The sequence below is a fragment of the Vulpes vulpes genome, chromosome 16, assembly GCF_048418805.1.
Source record: "Vulpes vulpes isolate BD-2025 chromosome 16, VulVul3, whole genome shotgun sequence".
Lineage (NCBI taxonomy): Eukaryota > Metazoa > Chordata > Mammalia > Carnivora > Canidae > Vulpes > Vulpes vulpes.
In genome coordinates, this window is record NC_132795.1 from 83,431,051 (window position 1) to 83,448,567 (window position 17,517).

The 17,517-nt window shown below is 38.1% G+C and overlaps 1 protein-coding gene across 3 annotated transcripts in view; it reads right to left on the minus strand.

Moving 5' to 3' along the window:
• The window catches only part of PSME4 (proteasome activator subunit 4), a 107,508-nt gene that overhangs the window by 5,498 nt on the left and 84,493 nt on the right, over positions 1–17,517 (minus strand). For 2 of the 3 annotated variants that reach the window (XR_011997944.1, XM_025992782.2), the window contains exons 39-44: positions 16,965–17,096; positions 16,396–16,604; positions 14,447–14,532; positions 4,041–4,169; positions 2,997–3,152; positions 398–560 (exon numbers count right to left, since the gene is read on the minus strand). Coding sequence is in view for 1 of the 3 variants with exons in the window: in XM_025992782.2 (XP_025848567.2) it covers positions 398–560; positions 2,997–3,152; positions 4,041–4,169; positions 14,447–14,532; positions 16,396–16,604; positions 16,965–17,096 (875 nt within the window). In the remaining 2 variants the exon portion in view is untranslated. The remainder of the gene's footprint in view (positions 1–397; positions 561–2,996; positions 3,153–4,040; positions 4,170–14,446; positions 14,533–16,395; positions 16,605–16,964; positions 17,097–17,517) is intronic. The other variant, XR_011997945.1, reaches the window with a different exon arrangement.

Sequence of the window (17,517 nt, forward strand, 5' to 3'; positions counted from 1 at the left end):
GCTGCAGTGCACAGGTTCCTGCATACCTCTCCACTTTCGCTTTTACGTTCCAGGTCTTGCCTGCTGTAGGCAAAGCTCATTAATAGCAGGGACAACTATTCTCAGTACCCAGCAAAGACCTAGATACATCCAAGTATTCTTTTTTTTTTAAAGATTTATTTGAGAGAGAGAGAGCACATAAGCCACGGGCAGGGTAAGGGACAGAGGAGGAAGTGACCTCCTACTGAGCAAGGAGCCCAATGTGGGGCTAAATCCCAGGACCCCGGGATCATGACCTGAGCCAAAGGCAGATGCTCAACCGACTGAGCCACCCAGGCGCCCCACAACCAATAAATACTTGTTGCATAAGCCTGGTTAATTCCCAAAAGCATGTGGTATTTTATACCAGCCTTGTTACCTGCAGAAGGAATCGTATCTCCTACAGAACCAGGGTCTCGCTTTCTTTTCTTCGGGAGTTTTGTTTTGCAAAGTTGCTCAAAATGAATCTGCATAGGACTGTCCATGGTAAGGAAGTTACACTGTAACAGACCACTCAGGGTGGTAGCAGCCATTTCTCGAACCTGCAGAGACAATCACTTCTTTTAGAGCAGAGATCCTAAGCCTGGGGAGAACCCTGGAGGCTGGGAGGGTGGTGGTGGTAGGCGGGGGACACATGGGATGACTTTCCCAGACTTAGGCTCTTATGCGAGTTCCTCAGGGAGATTTCATCAGATTCTCAACAGGTCTGTGACTTGAAAATGGATGAGAGCCACTGCACTGGGGTTGTGGAAAGTAAATGCTGAAACTATTTCATACAAAATTAATGCTCTTCATAAATTATTTTCCCACTGACTGGCAGTTGTCCTTATCAGGCAGTGCCAGAGCCTAACATTAAAATGAATTTTTCCTGGACTCCACATCTCTTAAAACTATTGCTGTGGTTATTTTCGTTGGTAATAGAGACATAGAACAATCGATTTGTATAACTGGCATGTGCTGGTAGAGATTTATATCCAGTTTACTTTTTAGGACTTTCACAGGCTGATGTCAGACTACATACACACACAGTTTATGGAAGTATCAAATGCAGAGGGTAGAACAGTGCATTTCAAAATGGAATGGGAACCCAAGTTTTAGATACACAAACAAAAACCAGTAAAATGTTATGATCTCAGAGGTATCACAAAATTCTTGCTAAATACTCATAAAGATAGTCAATAATAATTTGGAAAAAAATCTCCACCTAAATATTTTGCTATTTATTGCTTCAAAAGGTTTTTTCTTTTGTTTTAGTTTGACGGTTTTTAGGTACTTAATATTTTCATTATACCATTAAATGAATTATAAATTGTTTTACTACTTCATACTTGGTTGCATTATTCTCTTTCATACCATGATTCATTTTTAGATTCAACTGCTGATTAGAATGCTTTCAAGTTCTCACTATTGTACTAAAAATCCTAATTTACATAATTTCTTTCCATTTTGCAATGTGTTTTTTTAAAAGATTTTATGTATTTATTTATTTATTCATAGAGACACACACACACACAGAGAGAGAGAGAGAGAGGCAGAGACACAGGCAGAGGGAGAAGCAGGCTCCATGCAGGGAGCCTGACGTGGGACTCGATCCTGGGGCTCCAGGATCATGCCCTGGGCCAAAGGCAGGCGCTAAACCGCTGAGCCACCCAGGGATACCCCTGATTTTCAAGATTTCTAAGATTCTACCTTTTCATTTCTATTCCTTTAGTTATTAAAAAAAAAAATACAAGTTCAAACAAGTACAGATAGTTGTAAAGATCGTAAGCCTGTTGTAGCTGTTATAACTCAATGTGTGTGAGTACCGGAGGGGCTATCCATATCTGCCCCCCAGAACACAAGAAAGCTGGACTGCAAAATGATTGGGGCATCCTTAGGGGAGGGAGGGAATTTTCATTCTCAGTTTCCTATGAAGACTATCTTTAGTGCTCTCAAAGAGGATATAAAATTACTGGGAGTGCTCCACTATGTAGAAAACTCATAAAATTAAAAAAGTACAAATTTCACAAAAATTTTAATTACATTTTCTTTACCAAAGGCCAATTTCACAAGTGTTATCTTCTTCCATATTTATTACAACATGCTTTTCTTACATTAGACTATATTAACTAAGAGACAGATCTTTTTGTATAAAATATTAATGTAACCTCACCACAAAGTGGCCTTTAATTTCTCTACCAAGGAAAACAAAAAGGGGCAAGAGTCTTAACTGGGTAACAGCATTTGTGTATAGGTTTTTATTCTTTGAGAGAGTGTGCCCAGGTCTACACAAAGTGGAGCGGGTGAGGGAGAGAGAATCTTAAACAGTCTCCACACCCAGTGCAGAGCCTGATGTTGGTCAGAGCTAAGTCTCACCACCCTGAGATTATAATCTGAACTGAATGCAAGAGCCAGACACTTAGCCGACTGAGTCACCCAGGTGCCCCTCGATTTTTATTCTCTTGAAATTGAAACTGCCTTTATACACATTTCCAGGAGTTCTTTAGAAATCAGTAAGGTAAATAAATAGTATCACCTGCAATTTCACATTCAAAAAAACTTTGGTTCACAAATGTTACCTGCCCAACTGCAAAGAGATGCCACAAGAACATGCCCAATGTTTGTTTCCATTTGTATGATAGGAAATCACATCCAAATTAACCACAAGGGGTAATGTTAAAAATTGAAGTTATTTTTAATAATTTATGCTTTTTTTAAAAAAAAGATTTTATTTATTTATTCATAGACACAGAGAGAGAGAGAGGCAGAGACACAGGGAGAGAGAGAAGCAGGCTCGATGCAGGGAGCCCGATGTGGGACTTGATCCCAGGTCTTCAGGATCACACCCCAGGCTGCAGGCGGCGCCAAACTGCTGCGCTACCGGGGCTGCCCAATAATTTATGCTTTAAGAAAACTCATCAGTGCATAAATATTTCTCAAAGAAGGGGGGATGATGCTTTCTCTAAATATATTTTGATTTGCGGTATCTGAAATTTTACCTCTAGTTGTTCATCCTCCAAAAGACTTATAACCAGCCACCTGATGTCTTTAACCGCATCTTCATTGTTTAGGAAAATAAAGAGGTTATAAAATACCATGGTCTGGAGGTAGGTCAGCACTGTATATCTAGCATGCCAAGAACTGCTTCTTGCTGTCTGTGAATGAAAAGAAGTAGAAACAATGGAAACAGTCTGACAAGAGCATGAGGTGACAGACAGGAATTACACATAAATCATATCTTCTACTATAACTCTACTTTTACAGGCATGGTTAGAGCAAGCTTGTGTTATAGTTCCTTCTAAATAAAAGGCTGCACAAACTATCTCAGGTAAAGTTAGGGTAAGGGTAAGGAAAACACAGATAAAAGTCAACTTTATAAATGACGTCTAATTAATAGTTTTGTCTCCTCTAAGAGTTATTATTTTATTTTACTAGGTGGCAGGTAGAGGAAAGCAATGACTGAGAACTGCTAAGTTCCATCACACAAAAAAACTGGGCTGTTAAAAAAATATTTTTCACTGATAATTCAACTTAAAAACCCGAAAACCATGGGAACAGGTCCATTTTTTATATTATATAACACATGTATGACATGAGTAAAGGCTGAGCACATAGTATACTAAAAATGCAGCTAGAAAATACACAATACCTTAGGTCTTTTTCCTTCCTTTCTTTCTTTTTGTAAACCAGAGATTGGGAAATACACATGAATTTAATAAAGGGGAAATAGTAAAAGGGAATGGCCACCCTCCTCCCTCATAAGCAGTTTGTATCTAAGGCGCTTCACTAATTAGCTCTTTGCATATATAGAAAATCTGGGGGTTGAATGACCTCCCCAAGGTCACAGAAGTTGGTGGCAGAGACGGGTACAGAATCTAGGTCTGTTTCTTCAGTCAATATATATCTTCTCTCATACTAAAAGAAAACTCAAAATGAAAAACAAATTTCAGTTACTGTGTGCACTACAGCCGACTTTGTGAAGTTCTCAGAATGGGTAACTGAATTCTAACCAAGACATATAAATATTTGTTAGACAGTCTTACTTGTTTTAGCACCTGAAGTACCAAAGGCACTTGATGAGGGTAAAGCAAGCCCTGAGACATTAGTGATAAACATAACTTTGCATCTCTCTTCAGTTCATCATAGCTATTATCATTTTCCACTGGGGCAATCTAAAGAACAATAAAACAAAACAAACATGTAATTGAAAATTACAGCCAATGAGTACAAACAAGGTATCCTTACAGAAAAGAAATCACATTTTTCCTCTGAACAACTTCTATGGAAATTTTCAGATATGGACACTAGTGACTAGTATAAGGAGTCCCCATGAATCAATCACCTCTCCAACAAAGACATATGCATAATCCTTCCATTTTTTTGTCCGCCCCCCATGTTTCCTGTTTCCTCATCCTCCAATTATTTTAAGCAAATCCCAGACATATTTCACCCATGAATATTTTACTATGTAACTCTAAAAGAGAAAAATCTCTTATTTAAAAAACCTGAATGACATTGGCCATAAAAATCCATTGCAGTTAAAATATAAAATATACAGTAATGTTCAAATTCCCCCTAATAAAACAAAAAACAAAAAACAAAAAAACAAAACAAAACAAAAAAAAACAAATTCCCCCTAATATTTTGTAAGTTGGGTGTTTGGAACCTGGTTCAACATGATGATCACACACTGCATTTGGTTCATGTGGCTCTTAAAGGTAAAAGATTCTATGGAAAAAAAATTTAAAAAAAAATCTCTAAATTCTCTCTACTCTCTTTTAAAATTCCTTGCCCTTTAAAAATTAAAGGGTGGGAGGGAGGGAGGGCAGGCCTGGCTACTTGGTTTTGTAGTGGCACCTAGAGTGGCCTTCCTTCTCTGACTGCATCGCTGTAGTGGCATTCTTTGGCTCCACTATGTCCTGTAAAGTAGCCATTAGATCTAGAGGCTTGATTTTATTGAAGTCTAATTTTTGAGCACAACATAAGTGATGTGTATTTCCTTCAATTATGGTCAGTTTTCTCTTTCTGTGATGAACTATTTTTAAAAACGGTTTGCAAAATGGTGACACTCACTTTTTCTTCATTATTACCTGGAATACTTCATACAGAAAAGCCTTCCCTCCTTCAGAAGAATGTTTCCTTCCTATCCTCCAAAAGTGAACAGTGAATTTTTAAAACAATGCCATTATGAACCAATGAATTTCAACAAATTTAATGGTTTTAATCTAACTGGTGCTCAAAATAGCTTTACTTCAACATAAAGCTATTTGGACTCAAAAGAAATCCTTTAACACAACTATAGCATCCTTAGTTTCTGGTAGGACAGTATGAATTAGGTTTATCACATACATTTCTTGGCCTAAACCTGAAATCAGCCTTTTCTCTACAAAGACCTGGTTCTCCTAGCAGGAAATGATATCCAGAAACCATAATCTGGGCACTAAAGTACTGATCTCTACTAGGTTGATTAATGGTTAGGGGGTTTTGTGGCCAGAGCTAGGAAATAGGCTTATTTTCTAAAGAGAAACAGATCATGAGATCATATTGATATTTTCAAACTTAGGATTACTGAAATTTTACTAAACAGCTGGGTTTTTTTTTAAGATTTATTTTAGAGAGACCATGCATGTGTGCACCAAGTGAGCATAGAGGCAGAGGGACAGATATTCAAGCAGACTCCCTGCCAGGCGCAGAGCCCAGCCCAGCTGATCCCACAACTCATGAGTCATTACCCGAGCCAAAATCAAGAGGCTCAACCGACTGAGCCACTCAGGCGCCCCAAGAGCTGAATTTTTCTATCTCATCACACTAAAAATTTTGGTTCCTATTGTTAAAATAGGAACAGGCCAAAATGAAGTCAACTGCCTCCAAAGCTGCAAATTGGGACTTAATTCCCAGGAATGTGACCTTCAATCAGTTAATTAGGAATTAACTGATCAGTAATAGTAAAATGAACTGCATGATAGACCCCTGCCTTTTCTTAAACAAAGATGATCTTATCTGAAATAATCTTTTTTGTTCAGGCCTTCCTTGTCCCATCCCTTTTCTGCCTTCAAAATCCTTCCATTTTAGGAGCAACTGGGTGGCTCAGTTGGTTAAGCATCTGCCCTTTGGCTCAGGTCATGATCTCGGGGTCCTGGGATGGAGCCTAGTCAGGCTCCCTGCTTTCAGCAAGAATCCCCTATCCTTGATGTCTCCTCTTAGTTATCTTCTACGCACTAACACCTCCCCCCATTCCACTTATTGGCTAAATATCCCCAGTGGTCTTGGGGGTACTTGGAGTCTTGACACCTATCCAACAGTTCTCAATAAAGTCCTTCTTAAAATTTTAACATGTGTCAGAATTTTTTTAATAAAGAAACCTCCAAGCTGAGTATAATAATTACTGTGATAATTTGTCCATTTTCTGATAGAAATAATTTCTTTTGGCGGACTTTACTGAAAAAAAATATATGAGATTTCATCTTAAATCAATGGAGAAAACATAGATTATCTTGAAAATTAAGCTCCATCTTTACATCAACACTTTATATAAAAGTAACCATCAATTTTCTATCTTATACTACAAATCTAAATGCAAAAGATAAAAGCATAAAAATGTTCAAAGAAAAAAGGAACTATTTAAAAAAATAATCTTCGACTGGCATACTTCAAAATATCATTTAAAATAAGAAAATCATAAAAATGGAACTCCTTCATAACACAACAGGAAACTGGCAAAATACCGGCAGCTGGCAAAAGCATACAAATAGCCGAAGTACAAGGAGACAGTCTCATTAAAGAAATACAATTAATTTTACTTATATCTATCTATCTATCTATCTATCTATCTATCTATCTATCTATCTATCTAGGCTCCTATCTCAGACTGGGGCTTGAACTCACACCTCTGAGATTAAGAGTTGCAGGTTCTACCGACTGAGCCGGCTAGGCATCCCAAGAAGAGCAATAATCTTTTACAAAATTTATTTTACCATCAAAGATGTAAGAAGTGTCAGGGTTTGTGTGAAAGAGATAACACAAGACTTTGGAGGGCAGTGCCCACTAAAATGACAAATATGAGCAGATCTTTTACACAGTAATTATTCTATAAATATACACGTATTTGTAAAAGATTGTTAACATTGTTTTTAACAGTCAAAAGCTGGGAGTAGAAAATGGATTAAATACATGATAATACAATACAGTCATTAAAGAGGAAGAGGCAGTTAAGTGAGAAAATGGTCCTTATGTATCAGGCTCTAAAACAATTTGCAGAATGAAATAGTCCTCGTTTTTCGTACAACAAGCCCATACATACACTAACGTGGTGTATGGCACAGTTGTGCTCACAGAGGAAGGTATAAAAAGATACACACCAAACAGATTTCTAGGATAAAAATCATTACAAATTCTCAACAGTCCAAATCTGCAGGCAATGTACATGGAATTGATTTCCTTTGTCATTTAACTTACCCACAATAAAAATGAGGTGATTTAGAGCTTGGTTAGTTGAACTGTAGCATGACAAAGAAGATACTCATATGCTAGCAGGCCTAAAATTACTACCAGAAAAATTTAAGGTGACTCACTCACCTGGTGAATCAGCAGTCTGTCTTCCTACCATTCATGAAAAAAAGTGTGGTTTGTGAATGAAATTAGGGCATAGTATTCTCATGTTAGAAGGTTAAAACGTCCTACTAAAATCAGCCAAAAGGGCAGCCCTGGTGGTTCAGTGGTTTAGGGCCACCTTCAGCCCAGGGCCTGATCCTGGGGACCCAGGATCGAGTCCTGGGTCAGGCTCCCTGCATGGAGCCTGCTTCTCCCTCTGCCTGTGTTCCTGTCTCTCATGAATAAATAAAATCTTAAAAAAACAAAAACAAAAAAAACAGCCAAAATCCTGAAATCCAAAAGATAAAACTTCATAAACTAAAGACTATCATGTTCCAAAGCAACAAATTAGCCGTTACTAATTACTAGCACAGCATAACAATTCGTTTGGTCTAGGCTACTTCTATATGCCAATGAGATCAAAATCTTATATGCAGATTTTAAAGGTTTTGCTTATTTATTTAAGTCATCTCTACACCCCACGACCCTGAAGACATCAAGAGTTGCATGCTCTTCTGACTGAGCCAGCCAGGCACCTCAAAAATCTCGTATTTTACTTTGTAGTGTTTTTATCTATTAATAATATTACTGTTCGTGGAACAAAAACCTTTTCTGTAGTAAAGCCTCTAAGTTTGTCCTTAGTTCATCTCAAGAACTAACATTAGAGGGCAACCCTTCTGGGTCTCCTCCCTCTTCAGGAGTTTTGTACTATCATTTTACTATCGCTTAATTTCAATAAACCTTGCTTTGCGGCCCACCACTGTCTGGTCTATTTCTTCATTCTTCGAAGTGGCATGACCAAGCTCCGCGGGCACCAATGGAGAGAAAAATCCTATTAACACTGCAATTCTGGGACAACTGGGGCTGCCAATCTCATATATTCTTAGAACTAACTCCCAGAATCAACGCCTGCAGCCAAGTGAGGACTTCACCTCTACTTCAGCTTCTCCACCTAGGTGTACTCCACTCATTCATCTCCACTCAGTTCTCTTCTTATATTCCTGTAGCACGTAAGGTGTACCGGCAAATCTGCTACCCAAGGAGGCCATACATCCAGAGGCAAAATGTCTACTTTTCAAAAGATTTACTTAAGCTCCCCTCCCTCACATACTAGCCTTGAGAGAAAGAATACATTCACTACTCCCCAGGGACTGTCTTCCCTACTTCTAACCTCCCTTGAGAAGATGTAATGAGTGACTGAACTAGTCCTCTAACTATGGGCCTTTCAGAGAGAGTCCTACAGGACAGTGGCTGACCCCAACTGCTGGTTACTTTATAAATTTAGAATATGGAACACACTGCGCCTTTTATCTTCAGTTTGGATCTTTTTTTTTCCCCCCCAAAAAGATTTATTTACTTATTTATTCATGAGACACACACACACAGAGGCAGAGGGAGAAGCAGGTTCTCCGTGGGGAACCTGATGTGGGACTCGATCCCATGACCCCAGGATCACAACCTGAGCCAAAGGCAGACGCTCAGCCACTGAGCTATCCAGGTGACCCTTCAGTTTGGGTCTTAACAGTAGCTAAGTCGCAAAAGAAAATTCCTACTTGACATCCTGTAAGCCTGGTCTATGCACTTGGTTCCCATCATCCATCTAGGGTTCAGACACTCTTATAATTTCAGTTCTAAATGATCAGAATGTTGGGGCACCTGGGTGGTCAGTCAGTTAAGTCAAACTCTTGACTGATTTTTAAAAAGATTTTTTATTTATTCATTTGAGAGAGAGTGTGCACTCAAGCAGGAGAGGCAGAAGAAAGGGAGAAGCAGACTCTGCTGAGCAGGGAGCCCAGTGTGGGGCTTGATCCCAGGACGTGGATATCACGACCTGACCTAAAGGCAAATGCTTAACCATCTGAGCCACCCAGGTGCCCCTAGCCTCTTGATTTTGGCTCAGGTCATGATCTCAGGCACATGGGATTGAGCCTCACCACGGGCTCCACACTCAGCACCCAGTCTGCTAGTCCCTTTCCCTTCTCTTCTGCTCCTCCCCCTCTACACATGTGCCCAAGCACACATGATCTCTCTCTCTCTCTCCCTCAAATAAATAAGAATCTTTAAATAGAATACATAAAATAGGGAAATCAGAATAAAAAAAAAAACACAGTTCTTGATCAGCAACTGCTCTGTAGGTAAGTTTATTTGAATCTTACCAACTCACTTCCACTTTTTCATTTTCAACTTTAGTATTTTCCTAAAAGTATCATTTTTCTTTCCAGATACGACTTTTAAAAGAACACATACATACACTGTCATGATGATCCAACTGCCACATTTATAGTTACAGAAAGACTAAGATTCAGACAACCTTAAAGTTTGGGAATGTTCAATTGGCACTGAAGGGGGTGGAGTCTAGCCTTTTCATAAAAATGTATGCTGTAATCTTCCAATATTGAAAAAAAAAAAAAAAAGATCAAAGTAGAAAAAACAGTCTCATGTACAACAACTTGGGACAACTTAAAAGAATTCTTAGTGAAAAAAGCCAATTACAAAAGGTCACTCATTCTCATTTCCATTTATATGACATTCTTGAAATGACAGTTTTAGAGATGGAGAACAAATTAGTGGTTGTCAGAGGATAGTGGTGGTGAAGGAGAGGGAGGGAGGTGTGACTATAATAGGGCCACACAGAGTCAGTTTTGTGATGATGGGATTATTTCTGTATTGTGATTGTGTTGGTGGTTGGTTACAGGAATCTACTGTGTGATAGCATGACACAGAATTATACGCATGTTGTATAGATTTCAATTTTCTGGTTTTGAAAATGTAGCTACTACTAGGGAAAATTGAGCGAAGGGTACAAGAGACCTCTTTGTAGTACCTTTGCCACTCTTATTTTATTATAAACAGCTTGGGGGAAAAGTCGATGTCCATGAAATTTAGGGGCTTTCTTCAGGTATGCCTATTCCTATCTTTTGCTTTCTGGCCATACTACAGGACAGGCTGACATACAGTGATTTGGGTTTTCCTTAAGACTTGAAGTAAGAAGGGTGTTTTAATGTCTGTAGCAAAAATATGTGCATTTCTTTGTAAATATCCATCCTTCCTGCTGATCACATTTTGATTAACTTTTGGAAAAATCCTCCTCCTTTTCTGTCATTCTGGTGGGTCCGTCAACCGAGGGATCATATTGCTTAGCCAAAGTGTAGTAAGAGACCTAAGTCTGGCCAACGAGACATTTTCTGGAAATCTGAAATCTTAGAGAAATGCAAGGAGACAGAATCTGATAAGGCTGTTAGCTTCTGTTACTTAGGTCCACAGGTAGTGAACTCCCTAGATACTTGTAAGTAACTAATTTCCTCCTTTCACTGTTGCAGGCGCTGGGTTTTCAGTGCCTAGAACTGAAGATCCTTAACTAATACTGTGATATACAAAAAGGAGATCTTAATCTTTCTTTTGGTTTGTTTTCACACAAATTTATTATTTTTAGTGTATCACAGCTAAGATTTAGCAGACATTAAACTGTGTTAACCTGTACAAAATGATGCCCTGCTGTGTTAATCTGCACAAAAATTCAGTTGGCAAAAGAATACTTTTCAGTTTTCCTCTCCTCTAAATTTTTTTAAAAAGATTTTATTTATTTATTCATGAGAGACACACAGAGAAGGCAGAGGCAGAGACAGAAGTAGAGGGAGAAGCAGGCTCCATGCAGGGAGCCCGATGCGGGACTCGATCCCAGGACTCCAGGATCATAACCTGAACCAAAGGCAGACACTCAACTACTGAGCCACTCAGGTGCCCCTCCTCTCCTCCAATTATTGAGAAAAATAGTTTTTCTGAAGAAACACCATCAATGGCATGTAATTTTGTACCAGTTATAACAACATCTGTAAATTTTTCTCTAACTTTAACACATACAAAACTATTATTCTACAGTGGTGAGTTCTGATAAACACTTAGCAAACTCTGAAACAGGATACAACACATCCTGTCTTCCTCCCTGATCATAGGCATCTGAACTCATTATTCCAAATTAAGTACAGTTAAAAACTAGTAACAAAAATAATATACCATTATCACAACATATACAAGTACTTTACACTGTGCTCTCTGCTTTACAGGCATTATTTCATTTCATCCTTACAACTGTGAGGATATTGGTATTATCCCTCAGTTTATATATACGGAAGACATTTGAAGACATTGATTTTTTTTTTTAAAGATTTATTTATTTATTCATTCAGAGAGAGCGAAGAGAGAAGCAGAGACACAGGCAGAGGGAAAAGCAGGCTCCATGCAGGAAGCCCGATGTGGGACTCGATCCTGGGTCTCCAGGATCACACCTCAGGCTGCAGGTGGCGCTAAACCGCTGCGCCACCGGGGCTGCCCAAGACATTGATTTTTAACTAGGTCTCTATTCTTCCCTTGACCTTCAGCAATATGGAGACTCTTCAACTAGAAAAGGTAAATAACTAAAACTCACTCTGATATAGATTTCAAGGTGGGGTTTCTTTTAAATTGATATAAAACTGGTTTTTATGGGATAGGATCTAGAATAGTTATTTAGAATCTAAAAAGCACTGTAAATATATCCAAAACAGAACTTCTGCCTCCTACAGTTTAATAAGCAATAACTTGTTTTTAGATTTTCTTTATCCTCATTCCACACAGCTAATCTGCCTGCAAAGTAACTGTTTATCTGTGCCATGGTGACTTTGTACCCCATACTCCATTCTGCCATCATGGCCCAAAGCAGAGTATCAACCTTCGTATCTGTACATCCAGGCAAAATGTTAGGCCTGGCATAAGCAATCACAATACAGCTTTCTAATGATTAAAGTTTTTAAAATAAATTTCATGTTGATTCAAAACATCCTTCTACCAACCTCACTCTCACGTATCTTTCTGATTTATTTTTTAAAGATTATTTATTTATTTGAGAGAGAGAGAGAGAGCGCAAGCATAAACAAAGGGAGCAGCAGAGGGAGAAGGAAAAGCAGGCTCTCCACCGAGCAGGAAGCCTGACACAGAGCTTCATCTCAAACTCTGGAATCATGACCTGAGCCAAAGGCAGATAAGGCATCCACCCCCACTCCTTTTTAAAGATTGATTGATTGATTTGACAGAGAGAGATTGTGAAAGGACGCACACCATCAAGCACAAGCAGGGGGAGCAGCAGAGGGAGAGGGAGAATGAGTTTTTAAAAAAAGATTTTATTTTTAAGCTATCTCTATAACCAACGTGGGGCTCAAACTCACAACCCCAAAATCAAGAGTTGCACATTCTTCTGACTGAGCCAGTCAGGCACCCCTGATATTTTCTTTTCTTTTTTTATTTTGAGTGAAAGAATTGGGGTAGAACTCCAACTATCCCAACATTCACTGCACATTACCCATTTATGAACATACACAGTCTATGTTCGGTATCCACTGCATATGTGTCAGTGGAAAAAAGTTTAAGCACCACTGCCCTCAAGAGAAACCCTATCTACACCAAGGACTTACAAATAACAAGGATTCTATATACGCTAATAGCTACTGTCCACTCTTTTAACCCAAAAGATCTCAGAGGTACTCATGGGTATCAGACCCTACACAGCATTCTTTTTTTTTTTTAAGATTTTATTTATGCATGAAAGACACACAAAGAGAGAGAGAGGCAGAGACATAGGCAGAAGGAGAAGCAGGCTCCATGCAGGGAGCCGAATGCCAGACTCGATCCCAGGACCCCAGGATCATGACCTGAGCCAAAAGGCAGATGCTCAACTGCTGAACCACCCAGGCATCCTGCCCTACATAGCATTCTTAGAAGTATTTTAGTGGTGAATCCTTTGAAAATTACCAGTAGAGTTATCTTTTTCAGATTTCCTGAAGACAAAGTATGCTGTGGCAAATCTCAAGTTTAACATACCATTTGCTGAGTAAGAGTAACAAGGGTGCTCCTTCTTAGATAGTACTGTACCAAACAATAACTATCAAGTAGTGGTGAGGTTTGTGCCAAGCCTTCCAAATGTGCAATGAAATTAGCCTGTTTTCCTAATCACAGTATGACTGCAAACTCTAACTGTGGCAACCAATATATTGATCTGTGACCTTAGTTTTATTAGCTTCATCATCTGCCTAGATAAGTAATCAGAACCACCTCAGGCTACACTTTCATCAATTCAAATCAAACTTCAGTGTCTGCATAGGATCACCAGAAACAAGTTACTTCCACAGGTATTTGTTTGAAGCAATTATAGTCCCATTTAATACTGTAAAGTTAATACAAATACTGTATGTGTAAGTACAATATACAGTAAGTCTTCAGGTTTATTATACGCTGAGTAAAATAAATCAGAAATAGCTATATTCAGAAAATGTCACTGTGGCTTATTTTTTTAGCTGTCAATATTCTCCTAAACTTGGAAATTGCTTATCAAGTAACAATGTTCTGTCTGTAAAGGTTTCCTGTATCTGTCAAGATCCTAGTCTGACTTAATACTAAAAAGATTAGGGCAGCCCCAGTGGTGCAGCGGTTTGGTGCCACCTGCAGCCCGGGGTGTGATCCTGGAGATCCGGGATCGAGTCCCGCATCAGGCTCCCTGCATGGAGCCTGCTTCTCCCTCTGCCTGTGTCTCTGCCTCTCTCTCTCTCTCTATGAATAAATTTAAAAATCTTAAAAAAAAAAAAAACTAAAAAGATTATTTCAACAAATATTAAACTGCTATCTCCTAATGATTTTCCTGTGACTATTCTACTTAGGGATCTAACTAAGCCATACACAGTCTGAAAAACTATCCACTATCAGCTGATAAATATAAATTCCCGTGGAAGGTCAGAAGGGGATGCATTCTTATTTTTCTATCCAAGTTTTTATTTAAATTTCAGTTAGTTAACACAGGGGGATGCATTCGTAATTTCAGACATAAACTTACCTTAAAAAACAAAGGTAGAAGCTGAAGTTGTTCTGTGACTGCTGTAGAGAAGGATCTTCCTGCACTGGCCATCAGCCATTTCAATACTATTTGAAAATAAACATGCAGAATCAGTCTCTGCTATAGAGTTAGAGACCACAAAGTAGAAATATTGTAGCGTTAGTTTCAGAGAGCCACTCTGATAACTGGTAATTAACTCTTCAATGTTAAGAGAAAAAAAAAAATTATCTGTGTTCCTTCATAAATTTAACACTAAACAGCATTATGACAAGAACCAGAAAAAAGGGTGCCAATCAACTAGGGTACTAAAGTCATTCTCAAAAAAATGTATCAATAAATTCATAGCCTATTAAATACCAACACCAACTACAAATTAAAATGAAACTGCAATAATCCTAACATAGCAAAAATGTAACTAATTTAGTTGCTTATACTTCGAATGCTTGAAAAAATTTTAAATACAGAAATAGGACACCCCAATAACCAAGACAATTTTGAAAAAAAAAAAGCAAAGCTGAGGGACTCACAGATTTCAAAACTTACTACAAACTACAGTAATCAAGATAGTGCAGCACCGACATAAGAATAAACATACATATCAATGGAATAAACTAGAGAGTCCAGAAGTAAGCCCTCATACACATGGCCAAGTAATTTTAGGAAGAGCACCAAAAACATTCAATGAAGAAATGAGAGTCTTTTCAACAAATGGTGCTAAGAAACTGAACATCCTTGTGCAAAAGAATGAAGCTGAACCCTTATCTTACATTATATAAAAAAATTAATGCAGAATGGATTAAAGATCTAAACTTAAGAACTAAAAGTATAAAACTCTTAGAAAAAAACTTAAGGGAAAAATTTCGTGACACTGGATTTGGCAATGATTTCCTGGATATAACACCAGAAGCAAAGTTAACAAAAGAAAAAATAAATTTGACTTCATCCAAATTAAAAACTTTTGTGCATAAAAGGATACTATACCAAGAGAGTGAAAAGACAACCCACTGAGTGAGAAAATATTTGCAAATCATTTATCAGATAAGGGGGTGATATCCAGAATATGTAAAGAACTATAACTCAACAACATTAACAACCTAATTCAAAAATTGGCAAAGAATGTGTAGACAATTCTCTCAAAAAGATTAAAAAAAAAAAAGGGCAAGTAAACAATGAAAAGATGTTTAACCACTAATCATTAGGGAAACGCATATCCAAACCACAGGGTATCTCATTCACATGCATTTGGATAGTTATAAGTCATAAAAACAGAAAACAAGTATTGGCATAAGTCTGAAAAAAACTGTAACCCTCTTGCAATGCTGGTTGGAAGGTAAAAGAGTGCAACCACTGAGGGAAACAACTTGGTGGCTCTTAAAAAAGTTAAACAGCATTACCATCTGTCCAGCGAGTCTATTTCCAATACCCCAAAGAATTGAAAACAGGGCCTCAAAACAGATACATCTATATCACTGCTCACAGCAAAAATCACAGTAGCCAAGAGGCATAAACAACTTAAATGTCCATTAACAGATAAATGGATAGATACTGAAAACACTATGCAGAATTTAAAAGCCTGACATAAAAGAATAAATATTGTAGGGTTCCACTTATATAAAGCACCCAAACAGGCAGATTCAGAGACAAAAAATGGTGGCTGCTGGGGTGGGAAGGATGGGAAAGAGTATTTACAGATAAATGAGTGCAGAGCTTCAGTTTTACAAGATGAAGAGTGTTGGAGATGGACGATGGCAATAGTTGTACAATAATGTGAACGTATTTGATGCCACCCAACTGTAAAGTTTGTATTATATATGTTTTACCACAACAAAAAAATAGGAAATCCTAACAGCCCCAAAAGGATAATCTACACAAATGTCTGTTTTGTTTTGTTTTCCCCTGGTAATAAATGTTTATTTTCAAGCGAGTTTCTATTAATTTTAGACACTCACTAGTTTTTAAGAGTTTAATGCCCTGAGTTCGCTCATCTTCTTCACCAATTCCATTTTCTTCCATAACATGGTTCTGAATTTCTTCATCTACATCCATGAGGGGCTTCAATTTCTCTAGAATTCGAGCAGTAAACTCAGGGACCCGTGGGGATGCTGTTGGCGCAGTGTTTGGCAAAGAAACATCGATCATAAATATGTAGGTCAGCACACTGCAAAATGAAATATATAGTGAGAAGAGATCCCATGTTATCAATAAAACTAAGGTTTAAAAGCGATGATCTAAGCAAAGTAAATATTTGAACGATGACTCCCAGGGAGGGTCTCTTGTGCTGCATGTGTAATCTGGAGGCACTGAGAACCAGTCGAATAATCCCCTCTGGCTTATGAGCTTACTGATGTCTTCTTTCACACCACAGCCTCTTGTGTCCCAAACACAATATAAAACAAAATTTGAAGAGGAGGACCCACAAAACTCAACAGTAAAATAACTGGTGTGCACTATTAGATATTAAAGCTTAATAAAAAAGAACTCAAGAAGTGTACCATACCATAGAGAAAAGAATACCCACCTCCCTATTCTTTCCCTGACATTTTTGTAAACCTGGGTGAGTTTGGGTTCCAAGTACTTCAGTAGTCTGTGCAAGAGCTCAGGCACTCTCCACTCTTGCTGGGCAAGGCCACCTTGTAGTACATAGAGTCGACTAGAATTAAAGCACAGTAGAGTTGTGTTAGAGCCCTTCCCTGCTTTACATATGACAGTACAGACTCATGGAATCTATAGTCTACTTAAAATTGTTACATTTTCTCACCTAATACATAATAAAACCAACAATTCAAAACAGTACGTTAATGAAGATTACTTTATTTTTATCGCATCATTTTTGCTTTATTCTCATTTTCTCTCCACTAGCATACAATCAAGAGCAATACTGACTTGAGAACAGTCATTGATTTTTAATCAGAACCTTCCCCACTAATTAATACTAATAGCCTATTCTTCTTTTAAGGATTACCTAGATTTCCTTCTCTAGCCTACCATTTTTTTCCAACTCCTTCTATCCCACCAAGAATATTTTTCCTTTGAAGGATTACTCTGTTTTTTCTCAATAAGGGACAGGGACA